Below are 27,116 nucleotides of genomic sequence, written 5' to 3'. Positions count from 1 at the left end.
TTATCATAGTCTATCAACTTCTAGATTATCAATGGTATCAGCTGATCGTCGACGCCTTGGTTTTGCAGCAAACAGCTATCTGTGCTTCGTTTCTCTTCAACGTTTGCTAAATATCAGATAAGTATAACGCATTATTAAAATGATGCTGCATCTAAAAAATGTTCTTGATACTTTGTGGTGTTTTTGTGCATATTTGTTTTCAGGTCTTTGTGCTGGGAAAGTTGGGAAGCAGATGAAGGAGTTTGATGCGTTTATCAACCAGGTCCAGGAAACGTGGTTGTCATTGTTGTTGCTGCTGAGCCTGACAATCAGACTGCTCAATACTCTACTTATTGGCTAAACACGTCAGGGATTCTAAAAGAATAATGAACAATACCTCATTGAGCACACCTGAAGCTGGTCGAGTACCTCTATACTTACAAGTGCAGTCTTATAATGCGAATACATCGATACACACATGCCAGATTCAGTATTTATTGACTTTCGTGCCAAAAATACGTTTGGCAACTTCTGCAGAATGTCTTGAAGGTAATATTATTTCCATAATAAAAATTAAACGATAATTCATGAATAATTAACTTTATTATTCTACTTTACATGTAGATTTTGTAAAAATTATAAATTATCCTAAGATTAATTTTGTTGAACATAAAGGATAGATGCTAGCTTACACATGAAAGAAATTTCATCCACCCTTAATTCTTGGCACACAACATCCCATGACGAAGTTCCCAAACATTATCACTATGATATAAAATAGTAAAATAATGGGCTAGTCCCCCACCAGCATTTGATCCAGTAAATCCAATAACCCCTGATAATGAATAATTACATCCTTTTATTTTTATAATCTTAGGAATGTGCTTAATTTCACTAACTACTTGTGTCTTAATGCTTTTTCTTTGTTGTTTCAGATTTATGATTAGATCATCTCGGTAACAATCTTCGGTATCAATTATCAAATAAGAATTAATCTTGTTAGATAATTTTGCATAACTAGAACAACTTTGACAGTAAATTTTTTTATCCTCAATTACAGAGTGTATTTCTTTTTCCAAACAAGAGATTCCATTTTTTATAATTGATGATAAATTGGGTACTATTATAGGTAGAGTTTTTGATGATGTATATTGGCAAGCATCACAATGTATCACTTGGGTGTTATCACAAGAACTTTCCATCAGGATTGAAAACAGACTGTTTACATTGTAATTGCAGTTTAATTGGTACGGTACGTCTTTCAGTTTTTTAACCTGCATCATAATGCAAACTCTCTCTTTATACAAAAATTCAATGGAACATTTGTTAACAATATAACAAAATAGTATTTTAAAGACATTCAAATTGTCACCTATATGTAATGAATTATATAATAAATTTTTCATTTTATTTTCTTTTAGTATGCTATGAATGAGGAGTTCCAGTATGCTGTCAAGTGGACAAGTGTGAATAACTGATACAGAAACATCAAGATAGTTTATGCGATCCATCATATTTCCATTAATTAGATATGCATGTTGGAATAGATCTAATACGTTGACTTGAAGAATGTATGAATCTTCTTGCTTATTTTCTGTATCAATAATAATCTTGCTAGTACTTTCTGGAATATCAAACATTTTTTTAAAAATCACATTCTTTTTTTTGTGGAATGTGGATAATGAATCTGCTTGAGATTCAGTAGCACCATTTTCCATAATTTTTCTTCTAATATTTTCTTTTGATTCTAATATTTCACAAGTAGTGTTTATGATATCGAGAATTTCACTTCCATTTAATTCTTCATTGTAAGATGATATAAGTGACATTTGTTTCAAACCTGAATCGTCATCATTTATTTCCATAGATTCATTCTCAATTTTCTGCACTTCTTCATTATCTGCTAATGAATCGATTGAATTTTGCATCAAACTAGACTTATCTTCTGCTGTATCAAGCGTATCATTTTCATTCATACAGAGATCATATTGTTCATTACCTAAGCCCATCCAATTTTCATTTTGATAGAGATAACTTTTATTAGGATTGCTTTGCTTAGATTTGTCACAAAGTATTGAATATTCTGTTCTTCCATTTCGAATTTCCTCTTCTACTTTTCTTGTGTTTTCTTGGATGAATTTATCAATATTCAATTTTGTATTTTTTGTTGAAACAGGATTATATGTGGATAAAGAAGACAATTTACTATATTTATTTGTTATTAAAGATGTCCATATAGGAAACTGAGTACACAATTGAATTAAATGATTCAGAAATTCCTTACAGTAATAGGCATTTGGTACATCAGAAAAACTTTTTCCATTACTACATAGTTTCTTTACTTCTTCACATTTATTTTCAAAAAATGTTTTGATTTTTTCAGATATATTAAATTTTACCAAATCCACTGCGTCATCAGTCCGTAACTTATCAAAGTTTGGTTGAGTTTGTAATTCAAACTTTTGAATCATATATTGCCTGTATGTGATGACGTATTCATTTTCACAGTCACTTAATATAATGACAACTAGTTTTTTCAACACACTTAAAAATTCATTCCATTCTTGTACATAACTTAAATACAAAATGGCATGCATGTAAAAGCTTTTTAAATTTTCTTTTTTGAAACACTCTAATTTGTCCATCCATGCAAGTATATCTGCTATTGGTACTCGCAACATACATTTTGGTAAATGATAATCCGAAGTTGACGAACTTTCAAAAAAGAGAAAACATTGATTAATATACTGTTCATAAGTCATGCATTCGTTAAATGTATTACAAACTGGTGATAAAATTTTATACATAGCAGGACAAACGATTTCTTCTGGGATCGATGCACCAGATCTCAGCCATTCTGAGAGAAACAGATACAATTTATCAAAACTTTCTGACAACATTTGACAAAATAAAAATAATTTATCTGAATCAGAAGTTCCAACAATTGTGAATAAATTTATTGTTTCACTCGTGTGCTTTGATATATTTATTTTGTTGACGCAATCTTTCAATACCAATAGTTGTAAAAGGTTAATTTTTTTTATGACTGATCTGTAAAATTGTACTTGTTCAGGACTCCACCACATACAATAAAAGAGTATATAATTGATTTGGCGTATAAATTTTTTGAATTGTATATCTAATCTTAATGTATGCAATGCATTTAACACATCAAACTGGTCAATAATTGCAGCCCCGTTTACACTTTTATCATCTAGCCTCTTTTCGTCATTGATCTTTTGAGATTTTTCTCTTTCAGAGCTTTCTTCTTCAGAGCTTTCTTCTTCAGAACTTTCTTCTTCAGAACTTTCAATTTTCTGTTTTTTTTTAAATTGCAATTAGTATCATCTAATTCGCTTTGTACATTATCTTCTCTTTCAAGACAATCTTTTGTATTTTTCATATTATTTTCGCGAAAATATTGTAATAAATTAGTTTTTACTTTTTGTCTGTCTTGTTTAACATATTCGTATATGTTCCTCTTTGTTAAATTTAATTTTTCACTGACTTTGTTCCAAATGAAATTTAACTCTGGTAACAAATTTTCATGTTTGTCAAATATTTCTTTAAACTGTTTCAATTCCTCAAACCGAGCTGAATGTTGTACAGCTCGTTTACCAGCAGGCATGATTTTTGTATGACACTAATAAATTTATGGGCGAAAACTGGATTCGAAAACTAATGAGAGATATTTTGAATACAGTATGGGCAATGCTATAGTTTAAGAGTTCAGAGTGATGACCAATAAAAAAGGGATTTTCTAGAATAGCTTGGTAAATACGACAGTTAATTGTTTTATGAAAACCATGCATATTTGTAGCCATTAAAGCACATATACTGAACTCAACTTTTTGAATCAAATAACTTCAAATATGTTAGACTAGATTGTTTTTTGTATTTTCGCCTAAATTATAATTTTGAATGTTTATAATTAAGTGTTTTACTTTTTTATGAAATTAATTAAGTTAAGGTTAAATTATTATGTTAAGATAAGTTAATATAGGTATATTAACATACATTTTCTACATAAATAATCAACTATATCTCATGATAAGTGAATTCGATTTTATAAGATACAATTTATAATTATTAGTAAGTATAAATAATTTCATAGTACATCGTATACAATATATAAAATTATTGAGATACATAATGTAATATTTTTAGTAATGCCTCGGTGTACGGCTACATCAGTGGAACAAATATTTGAAATCCTGCAAAAAAAAATTGTTTTTAACAAAAATGGTAGCATCGTAAAGAAATCAGACAAACTATGGAAAGAAGCAAGTTCTTCAATAAAAAATGTAGTTTGTGGAACTACTTTATACTTTTATGTTGCAAAAGACTGGAATGGATTAGCTACGAAATTGAAAGAATATTATCGCCAAAATGAAAATCCAGAATGTGCTGCAAGTGTAAAAAAGGATAGTAAAATTGTCCGATAGATGATTGTCCAAAATTAGTTTTCACAATTATATTTGGCAGAACAGAATGGCTAGGACTTCAGCCAATATTAAAAGAAGAGAAAAAAATTCTGCCTGAAGGATGGACACATCTTATAATGAAGAAGATTTGGATGTCTCAACAAATACCTTGTCCATATAGTTTTAAAAAAGGATATGTGTCTTCTAAGAATAATACTATCAAATTCCATGATAGTTGTAAAGAGTGTGGAAATTCTATTAGTGGAATTTGTAATATATCAACTGCAGAAAATCAAACATTTCATATAAATACACAAGACTCCAAAACAATTAGACATTTTAAAAAACGATTCATATCAGGACCATTAAGAAATGAAACTCAGAAAATTCTTGTAAATGAAAAGGCATTGAAACATACAAGAACTGAGGTCAAAACCCTTATTAATTATGGAAATGTGGAAGGGCCTCTTGTCCATACAACTCCTGTACTAAGAAAAGTAAGACAACAGGGTATTTTTAAGACTTATGGCATAGAATCTACGACAAATATTGTGGATGCAATTATTTCAATGAAAATCGATGAAAAATGGTCTCCAATTATTAAGCAAATAGGAGATTTTCCATTTAATGTTGTATTTTGGTCAAATGAACAAATAGATCTCTGGAACACTATTAATTCTGCAAATGATATATCGGTATCCCTCGATGCAGCTGGACGCTTTGTTAAAAAAATCAGGATAGGAAGCGAAGTGTCGTCACATATATTTTTATATGTTATCAGTGCGTCAATTGGTGGTAAAATTTATCCCCTCTTTCAATTTCTGTCAGAGTATCATGCAACAATATTCTTGAAAGATTGCTTGAACTTATGGCTCGAAGGTGGTGCCTCGAAACCACAGCAAATTGTAACGGATATGAACCTTTGCACGGACTGGAACAAAGGTCGAGAGAAACAAAGAAAAATAACTGAAGAATAATACTTAATATTTATATTGTATCTCACATGTATAACGAATAAGATTGTAAACGATTATTTATACGTATGTACTACTTTTACTTACTTATAATGCACGTACTATATTTGTAAGTATTTATTTATGTATATATGTATATATGTATATTGAAATGGAAATAAAAATATTTGCTAATTATTTTCAGTAACATTTGTAATATATTGATTCTTATTTTTATTTCAACCTTTTACGAAAATGGATTACAATTTTTCAAATTCAGGGGGTCTTCAGGCACGCCTGAAGTTAACACATTACTCAGTTGAGTTAACAAGCGTTATACCACTCTAATCCCGGATCATTGCCTTATAAAACGTTGATCATCTCGTTTATTATAAGGGACTGATCAAAGCCTGCGCACATGCCTCCTAAGGCTCTTATCAGGTACCCTGATCCGATCCTTATAAGTTACTTCAGTTCATTTTCTATTCGGGTTACGGTCAAGAGACAGGTGTCACCGGTTATATCTGATCTGCAGAACCACAGAGGGCGCTACGTGAAACATATACACGTGAAAGACCTTCACCGATGCAGAACAGGAGCTATAAATGCGCCGACGATGAAAAACTACAGTCAGTCGTCGAATCAACGTCAAGAAGGATGGACAACCGGCTAGTCAGGAGCGCTCTCGTGAGAGCCACACCGATGTTGGTAGAGATATCGGTGTACAGACAAGAGTTTCTCGCCATCATTGACACCGAAGCCCGAATCTCCACCCTGAGCCCAGAAGCCGCGGAATATTGTGTGGAACATGGGGCTGAGGCAATAACTGCAGTGTCAGCAATCGAGCTTCGTTTCGCCAGCCATACCAGCAGCACCATCCAACAGACTCTCCTGGTCCAAACGAGAATAAAGGTCTTCTTAGTGACGAGTCCTTGGGCAGCAGTGGCAGAGCAACAACCACACTGGATCATCGGCATGAACCGGGCTGAAAATAATCGTATGATAATCATATGAGTGTTCATATGATAATCATATTATATATCGTAAATTTTCATAAAAATAAATAATTATTTTACCCCTACTTGATACTTATTGATTATCTTTCTTTGTACTGCTGATTTGTAAGTTGCGTCGAGAATTTATTTTTACATAAATATTACATTGAAAAAAATCCGGATTTGTGGAGATTTGAACCCAGAACCTCAAGATTATGAAGCAATCGTTTTACCACCGAGCCATCGTGATCTTTGATGTCGATCACTTTAGTAGACTCAAATAGTCATTATATTATCTAACACGTCCTTGTATGCTTTATTTATTATTAATTAATTATAATGAGTTTATTTTATTAAAACACACTAATAGTAATTGAGTAATAATAAATAAAACATACAAGGGCGCGTAAGTTATAATGACTATTTCATTCTACTAAAGTAATCGACAATATGAAAGATCACGATGGCTCGGTCGTAAAACGCTTGCTTCATAATCTTGAGGTTCAGACTTCAAATCTCCACAAGTCCGGATTTTTTTCAATGTAATATCTATGAAAAAATAAATTCTTGATGCAACTTACAAATCAACAGTACAAAGAAAGATATAATTAATAAGTATCGAATAGGGGTAGAATAATTATTTATTTTTATGAGAATTTATGATATATCATACGACACTCATATGATTCTCATATGAGGATTCGGTCGAAAGTATCATATGATTATCATATGAGCACTCAGAAGAAAAAGGTTACGAAGCTGACGAAGAGCACCGTACGCCGTGTGTCAACCGGGAAAAACCGCTGGGGCCCACAACACGGGACGATAGTGGCCACGATAGATCTAACGACACCGCCATCGTCGCCGAAACGTTCTCCGCCGCAGCCTGTGACGACAACATGACCTGTCATCACGCACTTGTTGCCACTTCCACCACCACGCGACTCAACGGCCAACCTCCCGCGTCGTTTGGTACGGCTACCGGATGGGCATGACGTCATTGTACCAATCGGCGTTAAAAAATACGTCGTGCGGTAAAATGACGTTAAGCGGCTACTCTGCCTGGTGCCGGCGACGGGCGAGGTCAGACACGTGGGCGAGGCCAGAAGCACGGAAGTGAGTTTTATTTTTTTTAGATTTATTTTTCTTCTCGTCGCGCATGATCGTTTTTTTTTCTAAGCGCGAAATTTCTCTTCGCGTAATTTCACGCTCCGAAGGGAGGGGGAGATATGATGAGACACGAGTCTCGCACATGTAAATACGTGTGAAGGCGGCCGCAAAAGACGCGGCATGCGCAGAGAGCGCGCGCGCAACGAACAAAAGGCGAATCCGTACGACGCGGATTGAGCGCGCGCGCGCGCAACATCTGCAAGGTACGGAAGCCTGGTCGGGTCCGCTCCGTCTGTTACGGAAGTGCCTATACGCCACCCATACGAAATAGGCTAAAGCGCGTTAGGAAGGGGCAAGGCCTTGCTCTTGCGGCAAGCAAGGGCTTGGGCTTGCTCGATGAGTCGGTGTTCCAGGAAATTGAATTATTGAAATCTCAAATAGGTACATATACATACACGTCAAGTTGCAGTTGAAGTTTTCTTTAACAATCTCTTTAACAATTTGGCTTCGATTTGTAATGAATTATAACATAACGTAAGTAAAAATTTTACATCAAAATATAGTATTGCAATTCGTGGTTAGGTTGATGACTAATTTTTGAATCTCTTCAGATGGATTCTGGGAGAAAAGAAATCGTTATTTTTAATACATCAACCAAACAAGAAAAATACCTACGGATCAGTACGTTAACTCTAAAAAAGAGTGTCTTAAAAGATAATTTTAAGAAAGATGGAGTGTTAGAATATAAAGCAGGTGAAAAAGTCTACGCATTGTTGACGGACAGGGAAACTTTTCTTTTGGAAAATGATATTAATTATTATTATTTTACACCGTCAGAAGGTACGATTTCTTTATGCATACGTATTTATTTATTTAATACCATATACATATACCTTTGAATGGCATCCTATAGAGGCAAACACAGTTGCCTGTACATAGGGATAGCATACATAAACATTAAACATTAATAATATAGAATTCAAATATTTATTATAGATGAATCGAAGCCAAAGCTGTGCGAGTCGAACGCGTACACGATTTAATTGACAGGATCCACAGCAATGATAAATATGGAGTAAAGCTACCCAAGAGCAAGGTAAATATTATATGATTTAAATTATCTTAATAATTTTTATTATTGTTTTAATTAAAATATTATGTTATAGCATTCCAGTCTCAAAATTGGCAACAAAAAACAAGTTTCTGAGCCAAGTACTTCTAAATTTGTATGTGAAAATCCTGTCGTTCAAAGAATTTTAACTGTAGGATGGAGACATCGAATAAATTACGAAGGGAAATTTGGAAGTATGGGACTGATTGGAAAAACTAAAAAAATAGCATTAAACTACATAAAAAAATATAGTTACGAAGAGGTCAAGTCGGAATTATTGAAACAATATATCGATGATGATAATAAATACCATTTCAGATTCTCGGTTAGTTGCTTAGGCAAATCTGATGGAACATGTTTTCTCAGTTTTGAGGATTCGACAGGCAAAGCCTGTGATTTTTGGGCTTTTTGCCATGAGAAAATTCGCAATAAAAGTCATTGTGCAACTATATTTTTACTAACAACTAAAGTAAAAGGATTGGGTGCTGAACTTAGCAATCAATCGGAGAAAAAAGTTTTGAACTCCGTTCTCATGAACATTCAACAGATCAATCTAATGCCAACAATTCATCGCTCACTGATGATTTGAAGAATAAAAAAAATATATATATATTAGACGATAATAGAAGTACTTACGATAAAGATGATCCTGCAGTTTTGAAAAGTATCAGTAATATTGATAACTGGACTTACGATAAGAGAGCAATGCCCAAAAACAGCAACACCCAAAACTCAGTTCTTAGCTCTATTGCATCACCATCTTTTTCAAAAATCATAAAATTTTCCAGCAGTCTGCTATTAGTAAAGATAAAATCATCTGCGCTTAGCCTAAAAGATGAAGAGAATGTAACAATTGCAAAAAGACATGATGATCAAATTCATGAAAAAGATGCTTTTAACTTCAAGAAGCCAGCTGCTTTATTACCATCTACAACCAGTCAAGAGACTTCATTAAAAACATCGATTCAAAAAGTTGGGGAGCATCAGATAGAGATTTGGAGTAAGGTATTAGGTGAAGGAGCTCAAGGAATAGTGCGAATGGGTAAATTTTGCAATGGGATTGTAGCAATAAAATCAATGCAAAAATGGAGGAATCAAAAGTTAATATTCAGAGAGATTCAGCTGTTAGATCAAATTAGACACGTGAATTTAATATCGGTTTCAGCATATTGCTCAGCTGCTACTCAAATACACATTGTTATGGAATACTTTGAATCAAGAAACTTATGGGACATAATCTTTAAAAAGATATTGGAACAAAATATACTTTGACTATGATTAGAAGACATGAAATGTGTTATCAAATAGCGTGCGTACTGACCTATTTGCACATGCAGCTAACACCTATTGTTCATCGTGACATCAAGCCTGGAAATATCTTTGTTAGTGAGGATTTCAGAGTCAAAATTTGTGACTTAGGTTTGGCGAAGGGTGGTATAACAGAATCTAATTTGAATACAACCTGCATACGAAACATTAGAGGGACCCAGAATTAATTTTAAAACGAGAGGAAGCAACAGTTTATTCTGATGTGTGGTCCTTTGCAGTCACACTGATTGAACTATACAGTGGAGCTGATGCTTGGAAACTTTTAACTTCCTGTGACGTGTTAAGTGCACTTATTAAAATTTTCAAAAAGAAACAAATCCCAGATTTGAATTGCATTCCTTTATTTCTACGAAAGACAGTATTACAGTGTTTTAATTATAATTCGTAATTTAGACCACAAGTGAAAGACTTATTAATACTACTTGAAAAAGAACTTGGTTATTCAAAGCCAAATACAGAATCAACAATTTGTTGATTGAAACGACAAAGTATTTTTAGATATTAGATAAAGTTATTTATGTTTGTTTAACTCTAGTCGAGTAAAATACTTGCTAAGTACCAAAATCATATAACTTAAAGTTTATGATGTGACGTTGAAGTTTATATTACAAGATAATAATAAGACAAATAAGATTCATGTGATATTATAGAACTTTACCTTAAGTTTCGACTGTGATGTTCACTTAAGAGTTTGTAATGTTAATTACTTAAAAGGACAATAAATATGAAATTATTGTTTAATATGTTTTTATTAATGATATTTTTACATTAGAGCTTTACAAATATGTACATATATATATATATATATATATATATATATATATATATATATATATATATATATATATATCTTTTATTATAAATACATTCACTACCTAATATGTATAATTTATAATTATAATAATAATCAGAAAAAATAGTCATCTAAAATTAGGAATGGCACTTTTGTAAATGAGACTCATTCTCGATGATTTGAAGATGTCCAGCTTTTGAGTTCCATCTACATAATGAACAAATATATATATGAATGCTGATTTTATAATAGTCAATGTTTATAATTTACTGATAATTTATAATATGAAATTATATTACCATCAGATGATGTAGTTTTCAACTATATTCTTGATTTTAATGTAAAGGTGATAAGCATCTTCAACTGTACATGGATTGGATACTGGATTTGGAAGAATCAAATTCACTATTTCTTCTATAATCTTATTATAAATAATTGAAAACTTTGTGTAATCATTCAAAAGTGATTGAAGGCATTCTTTTTTTACAGGTCGTTTGTAGTCATGAGCACCATATTTCTCTGGCCAATGATATAGTTCATTTGGTATTCCTCCAAGAATATCCCTTGAATTTTGCTTCCTGATCTTATGTTCGTTCCATTCTTTTATCACAAATGAGATTTCACCTTGAATCAGCGGACCAAAGCAATACCTCAAGCACTCAATATCAAATTTATTTGACACGTTCAGCAAGTTTTCAGTTTCCATTACTTTAAAAAAATTAATGTAAAAATCTTTGACGAAACTGTCTCCAAAAACTTTCTATGCGTTGGTTGTGAGTGCTTTTACCCCTTAAAAAACTTTTATGGCCTGCATTCTCATCCGTGTCCTTCCAACGCAGAGCTTTGTGAAGATCTTCCATTAGTGTAGCTTCTGTGCCATTATCTGTCCGTATAATAGCTGGTAAGAAACCACACTTTTTGATGTTTTGCAAATAATAATGAGCAATGATTCCTGGATCATTATTAGTTGTTGCCACTTCAATCCAAATAATTTTTTTGAAAACCCATCAATGCATCCATATTGCAAAGCCAAATCTCTTTAACTTGTCGTGGTTATCAGCATGCCATAGATAATTTGGCCCAGGAACTTCGTACACCCTTCTTTTTAACTTGTACCAACTGCATGCTTCAACACCTTCAGGATCAAGTTCTTTCAAAAGTCTCATTACAACTTTTTGTCTCACTTTGAGCTTGTATACATTCCTAAGGCGTTTCCACATAGCACGATATCCAAAATTATAATTTGCCTATAGGCACTACCTTGCAACTCCATTAAAATAGCGTTAACTATTTCTTGTAACGAACTTTCTTCAATATTTTTCCTCTTCCATTGATGACGTTGCATAATTCTTGACAGTGAACAAAGAGAAATTGAAAAATTATAACTTCAATTTTTTTTAAATAAAATTCATCAACTTTTGCCATATTCTAATGTTTTCTTACTTCTTTATCTGTAATAAAAATGAATAATATTGATGTTAAAATCATTATCAAAACTATGAATTATGAATTTGTATTTTTCTAAACAATCATACATTATACAAATAATTAAACATTTATTTTGATAATTTTTTTGAAAACAGTTAAAATTTGGAGAAAAAAATTGTTTTTCACCTGCTTTATATTCTAACACTCCATCTTTCTTAAAATTATCTTTTAAGACGCTCTTTTTAGAGTTAACGTACTGATCCGTAGGTATTTTTCTTGTTTGGCTGATGTATTAAAAATAATGATTTCTTTTTTCCCAGAATCCATCTGAATAGATTCAAAAATTAGTCATCAACCTAACCACAAATTGCAATACTATATTTGGATGTAAAATTTTTACTTACGTTATGTTATAATTCATTACAAATCGAAGCCAAATTGTTAAAGAGATTGTTAAAGAAAACTTCAACTGCAACTTGACGTACATACACGTACGTGTATATGTACCTATTTGAGATTTCAATAATTCAATTTCCTGGAACACCGACTCACCGAGCAAGCCCAAGCCCTTGCTATTGCCGCAAGAGCAAGGCCTTGCCCCTTCCTAACGCGCTTTAGTCTATTGCGTATAGGTGGCGTATAGGCGCTTCCGTAGTCTGTGGCGCGCATGCGCGCTCGCTCCGTGCGGCAGCGAGCGAGCCGTTTGCTGTCGTTTTTGTTTTTAGATATATGCTAAGCGTAAAAAGTGAAAAAGAGGAAAATCGGTGAAATGACAACGCATAATTTTTAATGAAGAGACAAATTTTCAAAAATCATAATTTAGTTGGATTTTTGTGCATCAGTGTCAACTATAATCTACTCAGAAAATATTTGGATACATTTTGGAGCACGTGTTTCGGACATTTGATTAAAGCAATAATCTAATCCAAAAAACGATCCTAACGATTAAGAAGATAGTATAAAAATCGTATCAGCTACTTATAAGTGGGATTTTTGTGCATCATGCAACATTCATACAATATTTTGGCGTATGGTTTTTAAATATCAGTTTTGGAGCAAGCTAACCCTTCTGAGTACCTCTTAGTAAGTCATTTCATTGATTTTCTTGTGTAGTTTATCATTATTATAAATGTTAATGCATAATTTTTATAGATTTGTTCATTTGTCTTTAATTACGTGCTTGTATCACGTTTTTTTACTTCAATAAAAGAGGCAACGGCACAATGGATTATGTAACCATAAGTGATCATGAAAATACGTACAGTTTTCATGTTACTAACGGTACTATCAGTTTCAAAAGCGTTAAAGAATATTTTCCTAAGGTCACATGATTAACTTATACGCTAAACAATGATGTATGTCCTGTGGATATTAAAAATAACAGGGCTAAAGTCATCAATGGAGTCAAACAATATAATATTTTTGCTTTAGCTTCAGTTGAAACCACTTCTAAGTAAACAACAAGTTTTTTATTTTCACTTATTTGATTTTTGCTCTTGTTTATCTATAAGATTTATATTTGTAGCAAAGAATAATCTGGAACGCGCCAAAAATCATAGGATGGCTGAAATTCTAAAAACATTAAGCGAAGACGAAACTGAAAGTACTTCTTCTTTATCAAAGAAAAACACATCAATATCTAACGTACACTTTAGAATGCATACTTATAATACATAAATTGTTGGGGTATTTTCAAGTATATTTTCATAGTATATTGGTTCATATTCTACTACAAAATCAATTTTGATTGGTTGGAAACACAAGTATTCAAATAACTATAAGTACGTTTTAAAAGCAGGAGATAAACAGATTCTCAATTTGGTTACATCGAAGGCCTATTGCTATGAATACATTGTAGAGGAGAGCATAAAGTTAATTAAAAATGAGGACAACTCCTCATATTTCATAAATTGCTTGGCAAAGCTTGGCAGTTTCAAGGATGAAATTTATGATAAAGGCTATAGCCGGGTTACTATGGTGAAATGGCCCCCTTGGAAAATGTATATATGTTATATACCATTCGATGGGGGATAAAAAAAAACTCCCATAGCCAAATTTTTAGCTCTCTGCCTAGTGCGCATGCGCAGTAACGTCGATAAACGTGTTTTTTTGATTATATTTTTTTCTGAAGTCCCTATAGGATAAAAATTTTTTTAAAAATTCACATTGGCGTATTTTTATGTCATGAATAACTGCAATTTTTTTGGGATTACATAACCTCAAATATCGGATCTAAAAAAATTATTAAAGTTTTCAATCGATATTTTGACCCCCTTGTTTTTGAGGTGCAACTTTTTAAGTAGACTTTTTTTGTGTACTTTTTCCCGTTCTTTACGATGGCACTAACGTTTTTTCCTTAAAAATGGTGGCACAACTCGATTTGAGCCAAAAACTGATTTTTTTGCCATTTTTTCACGTTTTTAGCTGGTTATGTTACAATTTAGTTACTAAAGTGACTCCTTTTGAGTAGTTTTGCATATCTTCCCATGAAAACATAATCAAATGAAATATTTTGTTCGCTCCAAGCCGTATTTTTTATATTATCTTACTTTTCAATGATGGTCTTATCAGAATTGTGATATCACCTTATTATAAAACTGATGGCTAATGTTATGTTCTTTTTAAACGTTCTGTGATTGGTCGAAAGTATTGTCTCTGTCGCACTTTTTTGTTTATTGTTTATTTTTATTTATAATAAAAGGTTATGCTTGGCCGCGCGGTTGACGCGGCGGCTGCAATGCAGACGATCTGCGTAGTGAATGGTCAATCATAAAATTAAGAATTATCAGGAGCATAAACAAATAAAGTATTTTGTTTTCTTAATTAATTAAACGATGCGCAAAACAATGGCCAACATTGTCTTTTTCAAAACTAATTTTTTTTTTCTTACAATTGTCTATATAAGGGAGAAAGTACAATACGTCCCGTCCCGTCCCGTACCGACCCCGGGACATACCGTCTGAAATAAGTCACTTTTATATTATTGGCTAATTCTGTTCGATAACCCAATCGACGGTACAGAATTAGCCAATCCCGTAAAAACAGCTTATTTCAGACGGTATGTCCCGAGGTCGGTACGGGACGACGGACTCAATTGTACTTTCTCCATAATATACTAATACAAGTGAATGGTGAAAACGCTGTTAGTATAAGTTTATAACTTTTAAAGTAAATTAAAATCTAGCAAATAAAAATTGTTTCGATTTTTCTTTTTACTATTTCGGCTTTTGACTGATAATTGATAGCAATACTAGAAAAAATAATAAAGTAGTTAAGTATTTATTTTCAAATACATTGGAGTTAGTTGGAACCGAAGGCTGACGCGGCTACTTTAAATCTTTCTGCTGTTTACTTCAAAACTAACAATCTTGTATATTTAAAGTGAGTACTATATATTTTACATATCTTTTAAAAAAATGAAGATTTAACAAAGTTTTTCAAAAGTTTTGACATCACAGATTATATGCTTTGATATTAGGGTTATATGTATTTCTAAGACATATTACACAATAAATTAATATTATGTTAAATAACTTCTTTAAAATCAAAACCTATTATTAATATCTAAAATGTTATTTTTATGCCGACACTTTGAGTTTTGAAAAAAATACTGTAACCAACCTACTGATAAATAAAAAATCTCCCATGTATTTATAATAAATACACTTGTATTTTACCGGTATATGCAGAGTAAGACTTATTAATGGGTAGAAAAATAAAATTTTTATTATAAATTCTGTAGTATTAAGAGTAATTGTATCAAAAATAATGACAGATAATATAGTAATATAATAATATGATATAATAATATAATAATATGATATAATAATATAATAATATAATATAATAATATAATAATGTAATAATAATAACAGATAATTATTAGACCTTTTTATACGCTAAATAAGAAAAACATGTTGTGTACGTTATTAAATTCTTGCATAAAATCAAAAGTTTAAACCAACATTAAATTATAAACTGTTTTAGTACTCGCATAAAGATCCGATCTTATCCTAAAACAAAAATAGCAATCAGATTTTAAATCAATAAGCTAACAAAAAAGTAATTAATAAAAATGAATTTTCAATCCTATAGATATAGATATACGTACAATGCATGTAAGGGGAACGAGTCTTTATCTATTTAACTTAACCAATTTAGGCTAATCACATAAAGTAAAATGAGAAATTAGTTAAACATAAAGTTGTTGAAACTATTAACTAAATAAAATTAAGAAGGAAAAACATTTGAATAAAATATGACAATAAACTTTTGCTAGAAACGGATTTGACGATTGATGAGTTGCATGTTTTGATGTAATGCGGTATATTAATTATACAAGTATGATTAAATTGATAAAATATAGAAAGTCTTGAACAATAATTAATTTGTTTATGTATAAAATACTGTCAAATTAATAAAAAATGCACATAAATATCTGCATATGACTATATATGATGTGATTTTTACTATAGTTAATTATTATGAGATGAGAAAAAATATTTGGTTTTACATAAAAACAATACATGAGAAATAATAAAAATGAAAAATAGAACTAATAGGATGCGAACTTATTAATTGTCAATTAACTTTTAAGTTAAAAAAATGTAAAATGAATAAAGTAAACACAAGCTAACCTATGCTTTAAACACATACGTATATGAAACATCATTAAAAACAACATTATTTATTTATTTTAAAATACACTATTATTCATGTCTAGATACAAGAACATATTTTTACAAAAAAACAAATTGAATATAATAATTTCATAGGTTTGTTGATTTTATAAAATCACTAGGTGCAAGCACTTCAATACAGTTTTTATGACAAAAGAAAATTATTTGCTTAAAAAACTTATAAATGAAATACAACTTATTTCACTTTTACTAGGCAATATTATTTTTTTACTTTTCATGTAAAGCTACTGAGAAAACTGGATTATACAAGAACTTAGATTATAATATTTTTGTAATATTTATTATTCATTCTAGTTTTTAATTTAAAAAAAGGCAAACAATTTTTTTAGATTTTTAAAAACTAACTAACAGCATTTTTAAATGTATTGTAAAATATTTATATTTTATTATTTCAGAAGTGATCTTCTTGTCTAATGGTTAAATAAATATGGCATCTAATAGTAATGAAGAGTCAGATAATATCAGGAAACGCGATGATCGAAGATGTGCCATGTGTAATATTTATATTAGAAAATCAATTGGTCGAGAAAAGGAAATCGAATCTGAAGTTGAAATCGAATATGCTAAACAATTATCAAATAAAGATATTTACATCCATGATGTAATTTGTGATTCATGTAGAAAGCGATTAGCCAAATACATATCAAGCTCTAAACCTAAAAAGGTTAATGTTCCAGCAACTGCTTCGTCTCAAGATTCAAATGTTTCTGAATCATTTTCTCAGCTAACTGTCACTTCATCATCTCAGGAAAGTACACAATCATCTGTATACACAATAAAGGAATAAAAAGTACGAGCAACCACGGAATTACTTATTCAAAGGACGATTGCGGCACATAAATATTGCTTTGTTTGTGGGTACCAAAAACAGACTAATAATATATTAGTTCCTTTAGAGGCCCGAATTCAAGTTTATAGTAAAATGAATGTTTTTATTCCACATGGCAATAGATGCTGTTGCACACATTTAATTAAAAAAAGATTTTATGAAGATGAACTAAATAAAATTAATATTTTTTCCACTACAAGTACGGTATATATTGATGAATTACTACAATTTTTGAGTCAATTATCAATGAAAGCAGACGAAACTTTGTTAGATACAGTAGCTGAATTTTCCATGCCTGAAAAAAAATTGAAAGTTTTTACGGGATTAACGTGGGAAAATATTAATTATCTTAAAGATCAACTCACTTCTCTGAAGAATTCCTGTGTAAGGACAGCGACACAAGTCATTGTCGTATTTTTATTCAAAATGCGCTCTGGGAATTCTAACTCGCTCATCTCTACAATATTTGACATTGAAAGCGAACAACAAGTATCTCGTTTTTGTCAATCAGTATTATTATCTTTCGAAAAAGATTTACTACCAAAACACTTTGGATTAGAAAATGTAGACAGAAATGAATTGATTGAAAATCAAACTTCTAATATGGCAAAGAAATTACATCCTGGTAAACAACTTATTTTGATTGCTGATGGTACTTATATAAGGCATGAAAAAAGCTCTAATAACGAGTACCAAAGAAAATCTTATTCAGGCCAAAAAAAAGTTCCTCTGACTAAACCATTTACTATATGTACTACTAATGGTTATGTTGTTGACCAGTTAGGTCCATATCTTGCAAATAAAAATGATGCTACAATACTGATTGAAATATTGGAAGAGAAGCAGAATATTTTACAGAAACTTCTTCGCCAAGGGGACATTTTTATACTGGATAGAGGTTTCAGGGACATTAAACAAAAATTAGAAAATATGGGTTATATTGTTTTGATGCCTGCACTCAAAGGTTCAAAATCTCAACTTTCTACGCAAGAATCAAATGAAACAAGATTCACGACAAAACTGCGATGGGTTGTTGAAGCAGTGCACGGAGTTCAAAAGAAAAAATATAGGTTATTAGATCACAAACTTGATAATAAAATGGTGAAAAATACTGGATCTTATTGTAAAATTTCTTGCTACTTAAATAACTTGTTTGGCAAACGCCTAGATTCTGATGAAGACATGCAAGATGAAATATTTAGTGCTATGCAATCTAGAAAAAATGTTGAAAATACATTAGCAGTTTTAGTAGCAGACAAAAGATGGAGTCGTCGGAAACTACCATTTAAAATAATAACTTCAGATGATTTACCAGACTTTCCTGAATTAACAATAAAAGATTTGAAAATTCTGTTTACAGGAACATATCAGCTTAAACAGACAATATCTTACTTAGCGGAAATGCTTGACGCAGATAATAATTTGAAGATTGGATATTCAAAAGAGACTAACAATATTCTCAAACTTGAAGTTCAATCCAGGCATATTAACAGAAAACAATACAAATGTTTCGTTGAGTATAAACCAAATGGTATTGGTTATTCTAGCATCTTAAGACACTGTTGTGATTGTGCTAACGGTAACCGTACTATAGGATGTTGTGCGCATATTGCTGCCATAATCTATTATCTTTCACATGGAAGATATTTATCAAAAATCATACGACCAGCTGAAATTCTGTCTAAAATGTTTCTTAATGATCAAATTGAAGTGTGTATTGATGAAGATAGTGACAATGATGAGTGAATCATTTTTTCTATTGTGAACATTCGTTATTTTTAAAAAGCTACTTGTATACGTTCCATAATTTATTTTAAATAGCCTATGAAGATAATAAATTATACTTTGTACGAATTGAACATACTTAACTTCAATTCCTTTTTACCTGATAATTATTACTGTCAATAGATTTTGAATAATCAATTAAGTAGAGGCAGATAAGCCAAATATGGCCTTTTTAAGACCACAAGACGCCAAAAGTACCCTCAAACGATCGATTTCAAGGCTATGTTTAGCTAAAAACAGGCTTTTTTGCGTGAAAACCCTTGCATTATGACATTTTTAGGTTAGTTTTGGGTTACATGGTACCAAAAATGGCCTTTTTCGGCGTTAAATCACTCAAATGAGGGCATTTTTAGGTTAAAGAGAAAAGCAGACACTGACAGCGGCGATATTCTTTTTATATATAGAGAGAAACCCTTTATTACCTCAAATTCTGATAAGACCATCATTGAAAACGTAAGATAATATAAAAAATAGAGACACTCCAATATAATATCTTTGATGGCAGTTTTTGTGGACTATGGCGAGATAGGTTTTGTGATGGAGTATTTTGAAAGCAATACTCTAAGAAGTATTATAAATCGCAAGTTGAACTTAGCTGAAATACAAAAGCAACAAATATGCTTACAAATAAGTAAAGCAATAGTCAACGAGTATTTGGTAACAAAAGTGTGCGATATGGGTTTAAGCAGATTTGAAGACATGCCGGAAAGTTTGAAAACCACAGCTGGACGTACTGTTGGTACAGTCACCTATATGGCCCCAGAAGTCCTTCTTTACTACGAATCAGGAAATTCGGCTGCTGATGTCTGGGCTTTGGCATGTGTCTTTGTAGAATTATACAAAGAAGCAGATGTCTGGGCCATTCCACCCAATCGGCTTAATTTGAATGAATCATACAAAGAAATAATTTCTACCCAAAAAGTACCTGATCTTACAAGTGTGCCTAAAAGTATATCAAATATTTTGAAAGTGTGCTTTGATCATGATCCTCATAAGAGGCCAAAGGCAAGCACGCTTCTTGATATTTTTAAAATGTTAGAAATTATAATTTAAGTACAATTCACAGATTATCAAAACTAGATCTCGAATGATATAAGACTGATAGTGTTATATACTATTACTAAAAGAGACGTTAAGTTCTATAACGTTGAATAAAAAATGCATTAATTTTTTATACATATTTGTGAATTATTTATTAAAATCTTTTCTACAATTAATTTAAATAACGTAAAAAATATTTAATATTATTTAATAATGAAAATATGTAGATAATTAACTGAACAATGAGATGTTTTCTCCCATATGATGTCAGCAGAGTACTGTATTGACCGCTCCCAGTCCTTGATAATTTCATGGCACAACTTTCTCAGTTCAGTAAGGGAAGATGAGCAAGAAGTTAATTCTTTTCAGGAGTATCATGGGTCTGCAAATTTTCAATACATAAAACTGTATACTTTTGCAATTCTTTGAGTGCTTTATAGTTACAATATTTGACTTGTTTATTAGCTATCCAGAAACTTCCAGGTACTGCCTGAGCCCAAATCTCATTCAATGCTTCTTCAACGATTCAAGCTGCATTTAGTTGGTGTTTTTTTTTGCATTTTTTTGGTGGCTAAATACAAATATTTATGTAATTTAGGTTGTAACGAAAAAATGTGATTATTTATTTTACATGAATTCAAATTTACCTCTAGATTGGCATTTATTATATGCATCCACATTCTTGGTGGAAGATCGTGACATTCAGCAATACATAGAATTATACGACAGTTGTTATTGCGTTTCTATAGTATTGGATTACTTACAGTTTTTGTCATACATCTTCTAGGAAATTCATTAACTATTAATATTTTTTCACCTTCTCCAAGTACCCATTCTTTTGCATGTTTAATAACATAGGTTTCGGTAACCTTTCCTAATTTTTCATAGGCTTTCTTAACTACATGAGGCTTTACATATGCAAATGAATTTTAAGAAATTTGTCAGCAATGTAATTTTAGTATGCATATTCAAAAGTTAAAACGAAATCAAAAAACTTTCTCGAATGGTTGATGACAACATCGCTTGGTATTGATTGACACTAGGCTACTATCAGTTGCATGCATGTTTTCAAGTCGCATTTAATTTGCAAAAAGAAGAAAATATCCCTAAGATTTTGCAGTCAAAACAGACTCAGTTGTATTTATCAATGGATTTAGCCGGAGACCATTGCATGCTTTTGCCATTGCAGCCTTCTGTGGTATGTTTGATTCTTTCAGCCAGCTGCACAATTCTTCTTCATGCCCTTGTTGCTTCATTTATTTAACAATCATATCGTACAAGCCTCCCTTGTCCGTAAGTGGCCTCTCAAGTACTTCTCATTCCTACAGTAATCTGAAATTATAGAAAAAATAAAGTAGAACTTTGCATGCAAAATATTTTTGTATACTTTTGTATCATTTCATTAGAAATACATTTTAAAGAGTAGATTAATTTTCTAAATTTGATTATCTTTCTTGAATTCATTTATCAAACTTAACATTTTCCTATATAAAGATAATGCCTCATCAGGAGTTGCAGCAACCGTAGCATTAGGTGAAAGTAACTTAACAAGCTTTTCAAATTCTGGATCAAACAAAATTGGTTTTGTCGTTGAATTTGTAATAGAATTTTCAACAACTGCAATGTCTAATTCTTTTTTAAAATCTCTTACATTAAAACGTGCTGGCAAATGATACATTACGTATGGTTTTCCAGAAACGTTATTCATGCAGCTTGCTTTCTTATTCTATGTTCATTCCATAGCTGCTTAGTAAGCTTCAAATCATATTTGATTAATGGACCAAAACAATACTGCAGGCATTTCTTATGCAAACCACTTCCGTCAAATTCATTTTTTTACTGCATACACTTAAACAGTTGTATGTAAAAATCAGCTGAATATTCCCCCGTATCTGACCCCAGTATGATTATATCCTTTGGTTACTTACACTTTTTCCTTTTATAAAACTAGCATTACCAGCAAACTCATCATCATGATTTGACCGTAGACTTTACTGAAGACGTTCAATAAGCACATTCTCTGTGCCTTATCAGATCTAATAATAGTAGGTAGGATCTTGCAAGTCTTGACTGTTTGTAAATAGTAATAAGCTGTGACTCTGGGATCATTATTCGTCGTAGCTACTTCTAACCACAATATGTATCTTGAAAATCCATCAATACATCCATGTATGTCAAAGCCAAATTGTTTGTGAACAAAAGCTACTGAGTTCTATATATATATGTTTAAACTAAAAATGGTGGAATGAGTGAGGGAAGGTTAGGTGCATAAATCAAACGCAAAAAAAACACACAATGAATTGCGCGGGAAAAAGACGACTTGCCTCGGCGTAAAAACTCTCACGGAGAAGAGAGAAAAGCCGGGACAAGCGAATAGCTTTATTGAAGAAATAATGAAATTATACAATGCAAAGTGACTAGGATAAACCAAATAAAGAGAGAGAGAAAAACGCAATTATGACTAAACGCTAAATTCGCCGCGAGGTACCTTTCGCACGCTGGAGAGCTCTCCTATCTTGTTCACAGAACGAAATGTGGGCGGCGCGAGGTAAAGCCCTGACCGCACGTGGGTGGGATGCACCTTCCTCGGTCGCAGGACGCCTCGACGTCTCGAGGGAACCTATCCTGGACCACGGGCAGACCTTTTCAGCCCTGCCGCGTAGGTAGCGATCGCCGGGTGGAGATCGGCACGCCGAGGAAACTCGAACGTGGCCGACGGCCCAACACACGAAAAACACACACACACACACAGCACACCGCTCGTAATTCGCACACAATACGCGACGCACGGAATTACAAGTAGAGTCGACCGTCCTGAAAAGGACGTGAGTGATGACTTTAATTGCACGCAAATACAAGAGGTGTAGACGCAAGTTATTTGCAAAATGCAAAAGTCGACCGGTTCCTCGGGGGGAGCTGTCAGAACTGACAGGCACGCCCTCGCTAGCCCCAATCCCGCGTGAAAAGGAGACGCCCCTGGCGGCGCGCGCATGCGCTCGCCCGCTCTCGCCGTAGCGATTGACGCGCTACGGCGCGAAAGTCAAATCTCGCTAAACGGCCATACATAACCCGAACAGTTTGAGTTTGTCATAACCATCCAGATGCCATAAGAAATTTGGTCCTGGACTTAAATATTCACGTCTACGTAGCTTATTCCCATAACGATTTGCCACACCTTCTGGATCAGCTATTTTTAAAAAGCGATAAACAGTTTCTCTCTTCACTGTGAGATTATAGTTTTTTTTTTAATTTTGCCCACAATGAAGGATATCCTAGGTTATATCCACTTGAATATAACTCTTCAATTATTGCAGTTACAATGTCAACTGTACTAGACTCTTTATAATATTTTCTTTTTAATCCTAATGATGAAAGTCTTCTTTTTACAGTAGTTACGGATGTAACTATGCCATGGTTTTTCAATAAGATGTCTTTAATTTCCTCGTGGCTTAAATTTTTATGAAAATATTCTTGAATCAGAAAATTTAACATGTAGAAGTCACAAATATCATATATCTAAAATATACTATCTTCTTAATCGTTGTTTGAATCGTTGACACTGATGCACAAAAATCCAACTGAATTATGATTTCTGAAAATTTATCTCTTCATTAAAAATTATGCGTTATTATTTCACCGATTTTCCTTTATTTTCAATTGTTACGCTTTATTTATGATTAAAGACAAAAACGACAGCAAACGGCTCGCTTGCTGCTGCACGGAGCGAGCGCGCATGCGCGTCACATACAGAGCGGACCCATCCAAGCTTCCGTAGCAAGTGCTCCGCACGAGCGCGGAGCACGGCAGCTGGCGAGCAACTCAGCGGCGAAGCGCCAGGCGGCGCACGCAACGCACCGTGAACCTATACACATCCGCGCCGCGCGCGGCGCAACGGGCAGTTCTACTCGAGCTCCACTCCAGGTAGTATCGTGTGCACACGTTACTACAAGGAAAGGCGAGGGATATACCCACGCCGACGAAATCGTCTCGTGAGCCCACGTGACGATCTAGTAGACGAACCGAAACCCGAAACTATGAATTGCCACCGTGAGCACACGAAGCAACCCGGAACATCCGAACGACACCGAGCCTAGTCTACGTGAGCACACGTAAACAACACCCGGTGCCACCGTAAAATCCTAACATACACCCCGACATATTGCTGCCTCCCTCTGCCACTGTGAGCCGACAGGGTTAGGGAGGTAGCAATAGTTCCGCCGGCGATTCTCCAGGTCATGCGCTCACGTCCTGGTGAATCTAAGGTTAATTCCTAACCTCCAAAGCCAGCCTTATGCTGACATCTCACGACTCGCTTTATCTGTGTGTGCACACAGAATAAAGAGAAGAACGAGACGAGCGACGAAGATTTGTGAAGCCGTGCGCTCACGACCCCACAAATCCGAGGAATAACCTCAAAACACAGTGATGACACTATCCCGACCGTTCCTGTGCGCACATAGAGCGATCGGAATCGTTGTTACGCGACACATTCGGATCGACGTAGCCGTGCGCTCGGATTACGACTGCACCGTCCCGAATGAATTCCTAACCTCGAAATTCGCCACCGATCCGTAATACCGCCATCAAACCGATACACTGATGCCGCACCCGCCGAATCATTATTGTAACGAAATCACGTAGATATTATTATAATTTGTTAACCGCGTTAGTTTAAACAATTTTACTTGTAAAGGCGAAGTATTTTTAACGAGACGCATAATTGATTTTTGTTTCAGTCGGGATTTAACAACTGATTCCAAATACTATTGTTTAATTTAGAAATATACTTTATTATTGTTAAGAATATAAAAACAGACTCTTCTTTGCCCCTTTCCCCTATCCAGATCCTGGAACCGACTGACTATCCAGTCTCTCGGGGAAAGATCAACCGTCATAACTTGGACCAAGTATAGACTAAGGTTGCGCCAAGTCCAAGTTGATTCATTTTATTGTTATATATATATATATATATATATATATATATATATATATATATATATATATATATATATATATATATATATATATATATATATATATATATATATATATATATATATATATATATATATATATATATATATATATATAGTATACTGAAGGAAATTGATTAATCGATGAGGGATATTTAATTGCTGCGACGGGAATCGAACCTGGACCTCGGGCATAATAGTCGAGTGTGATGTGAACTTACTTTAACAGAAATGTTATGGAGCATTTTTCCAATCTGATTAAAATAATCACTATTATTCAAAAGTCAAGAATAATATATAAGATAAATCAATGAAATGTGGATTGATAATAACTAGATAGACATAAATTTATAGTTTGTCAACTCTGATTACAACAACTTTTATAAGGATACTTAATCTCAAAATCGGGCGTTAAAAAATTACATAATTAATTTTAACTGCATTTTGTAGCAATTTTTTATTTACATATAACAATTTTCAAAAGGAGTCTAACAATTTTTACAATAAAATAGTAAACATTTTTATAATGCGCGTATAACTTTTTATTAATATTTAATATAGTAATGTTTTTACGTATGTAGTAAATTTGAATATATAGTTTTCTCAGTGTTGTCTGGATTAGAATTTACATAAATAGAATATACCTGAGTACGGATATTCTCAGAAGTAATAAAATTTCACCTACCTGCATCGGGGGCCCAGGCCTTCCAGAATGTTACGGAGGTAAAGTGGGGGTAATCTTTAGTATTGCGCAGGTATACGAGCTGTAAGTTCTGACGGACTTAGTCAGTCTATCTTCAGCCACGCTGACGTTCACTCCTTAGTCTATTTAAACCTTGAGCAGAGACGCATAGTATTGTTTGTCTTTAAGTTACAATTAAGCATTAGCGCTATTTTATATAAGTCATTTTGCAAAAGCCAATCATCACGTCACTCTTTCAAATACATATTCTCTTTTATTTTCTAGCTTGTACGCACATCTAAATTGCAAGCAATATCAATATGAAACACACTAGAGTCAACTTCCTAGACTCGATGGCCGAGATGAGTGAGGACGAGTTAGACGCTAAGAACATTACATGGGAGAGCAAAAAAGAAGAATATGATGGACACGCAACTGAAAATTCAAACAAACGCAAAATATGTGACTCGGATGATCAGTTAAGTTGGACGAGGAAGTCGTGTGGTCTTTACTATCACATCCAGTGCTTGAACACCATAAACATCAAGACTATTGTAGTGAACGATAGGCAGATCGTAGCCTGTCCCTCATGCACTGACAATAACAACTTTGAAAGCGATATCAACACCGAAGATCCTAAGGTGAGGACCAAATCGACCATAACTACAACACCAACAATGGGAGTACCTTCTACACCATTCATTGAATCCGCCTTGTGGGATATTCGCGAAGCTCTTGACGAAATACGTAATGCTTAGGCAAAGGTCCTCCAGACACAGAACGTCGTGTCTGAGAGGATCTCAAGAATTAAGCAGTGTCTGAACCCTCTGGAGAAGCGATTTAAGGCCCTTGATGACTGCCTGCATTCAAAACTTGCATACTCAATGCTGAGTCTACCATCATCAAGTTGCAGGCACAAATTTAAGATCTGCCATCGAGGAGCCCGTTAACGCAGCAGGACAACAGCATCACTGTGCCCTCCAC

The 27,116-nt window shown here is 33.1% G+C and overlaps 3 protein-coding genes and 2 long non-coding RNA genes across 8 annotated transcripts; 3 read left to right on the top strand and 2 right to left on the bottom strand.

Moving 5' to 3' along the window:
- The first annotated feature begins 8,462 nt into the window (after positions 1-8,462).
- Positions 8,463-10,608, top strand: LOC116415909. Its single transcript, XM_031921548.1, has 2 exons — positions 8,463-8,557; positions 8,628-10,608. Exon 2 carries the CDS (start codon positions 8,769-8,771, stop codon positions 9,159-9,161), a length of 393 nt encoding a protein of 130 aa, XP_031777408.1. The 5' UTR covers positions 8,463-8,557; positions 8,628-8,768; the 3' UTR covers positions 9,162-10,608.
- LOC107981602 (serine/threonine-protein kinase par-4-like) lies at positions 9,278-10,068 on the top strand. The gene is made up of 2 exons (XM_016987790.1): positions 9,278-9,614; positions 9,881-10,068. Exons 1-2 carry the CDS (start codon positions 9,278-9,280, stop codon positions 10,066-10,068), a joined length of 525 nt encoding a protein of 174 aa, XP_016843279.1.
- Positions 10,609-10,776: 168 nt separating the features above from the next.
- On the bottom strand, positions 10,777-12,846 carry LOC116415924. Its single transcript, XR_004226462.1, has 4 exons — positions 12,527-12,846; positions 12,309-12,449; positions 10,994-12,145; positions 10,777-10,901 (listed from the first exon to the last, which is right to left on the bottom strand). It is a non-coding gene; the product is annotated as an uncharacterized LOC116415924 (long non-coding RNA).
- A 7,088-nt stretch (positions 12,847-19,934) lies between these two features.
- On the top strand, positions 19,935-20,489 carry LOC116415933 (probable serine/threonine-protein kinase DDB_G0286627). Its single transcript, XM_031921607.1, has one exon. The coding sequence runs from the start codon at positions 19,935-19,937 to the stop codon at positions 20,487-20,489; it is 555 nt and encodes a 184-aa protein (XP_031777467.1).
- A 114-nt stretch (positions 20,490-20,603) lies between these two features.
- LOC107981874 lies at positions 20,604-24,195 on the bottom strand. Of its 4 annotated transcripts, none has more exons than XR_001729590.3 (4): positions 21,890-24,195; positions 21,125-21,809; positions 20,922-21,048; positions 20,604-20,859 (listed from the first exon to the last, which is right to left on the bottom strand). It is a non-coding gene; the product is annotated as an uncharacterized LOC107981874 (long non-coding RNA). The 4 variants fall into 4 exon arrangements; XR_004226458.2 differs by having other exon boundaries at positions 20,641-20,859; positions 20,932-21,048; XR_004226456.2 differs by lacking the exon at positions 20,604-20,859 and having other exon boundaries at positions 21,025-21,048; positions 21,890-22,040; positions 22,129-24,195.
- Positions 24,196-27,116: the final 2,921 nt, after the last annotated feature.

This window comes from Nasonia vitripennis, assembly GCF_009193385.2.
Source record: "Nasonia vitripennis strain AsymCx chromosome 1 unlocalized genomic scaffold, Nvit_psr_1.1 chr1_random0013, whole genome shotgun sequence".
In the NCBI taxonomy this organism is placed as follows: Eukaryota; Metazoa; Arthropoda; class Insecta; order Hymenoptera; family Pteromalidae; genus Nasonia; species Nasonia vitripennis.
The sequence above is the reverse complement of the archived record's forward strand: the minus strand, read 5'-3'. Positions and strand labels throughout refer to the sequence as shown.

What these genes read in the sequence shown, in the direction of transcription:
- LOC116415909 (XM_031921548.1), top strand. Translation starts at nt 8,769, where the DNA reads ATGGGACTGATTGGAAAAACTAAAAAAATAGCATTAAACTACATAAAA.
- LOC107981602 (XM_016987790.1), top strand. Translation starts at nt 9,278, where the DNA reads ATGCCCAAAAACAGCAACACCCAAAACTCAGTTCTTAGCTCTATTGCA. An exon ending in TCAAGGAATAGTGCGAATGG is followed by an intron (nt 9,615 to 9,880) that starts GTAAATTTTGCA and finishes GTTATCAAATAG; the next exon opens with CGTGCGTACTGACCTATTTG.
- LOC116415933 (XM_031921607.1), top strand. Translation starts at nt 19,935, where the DNA reads ATGGCAGTTTTTGTGGACTATGGCGAGATAGGTTTTGTGATGGAGTAT.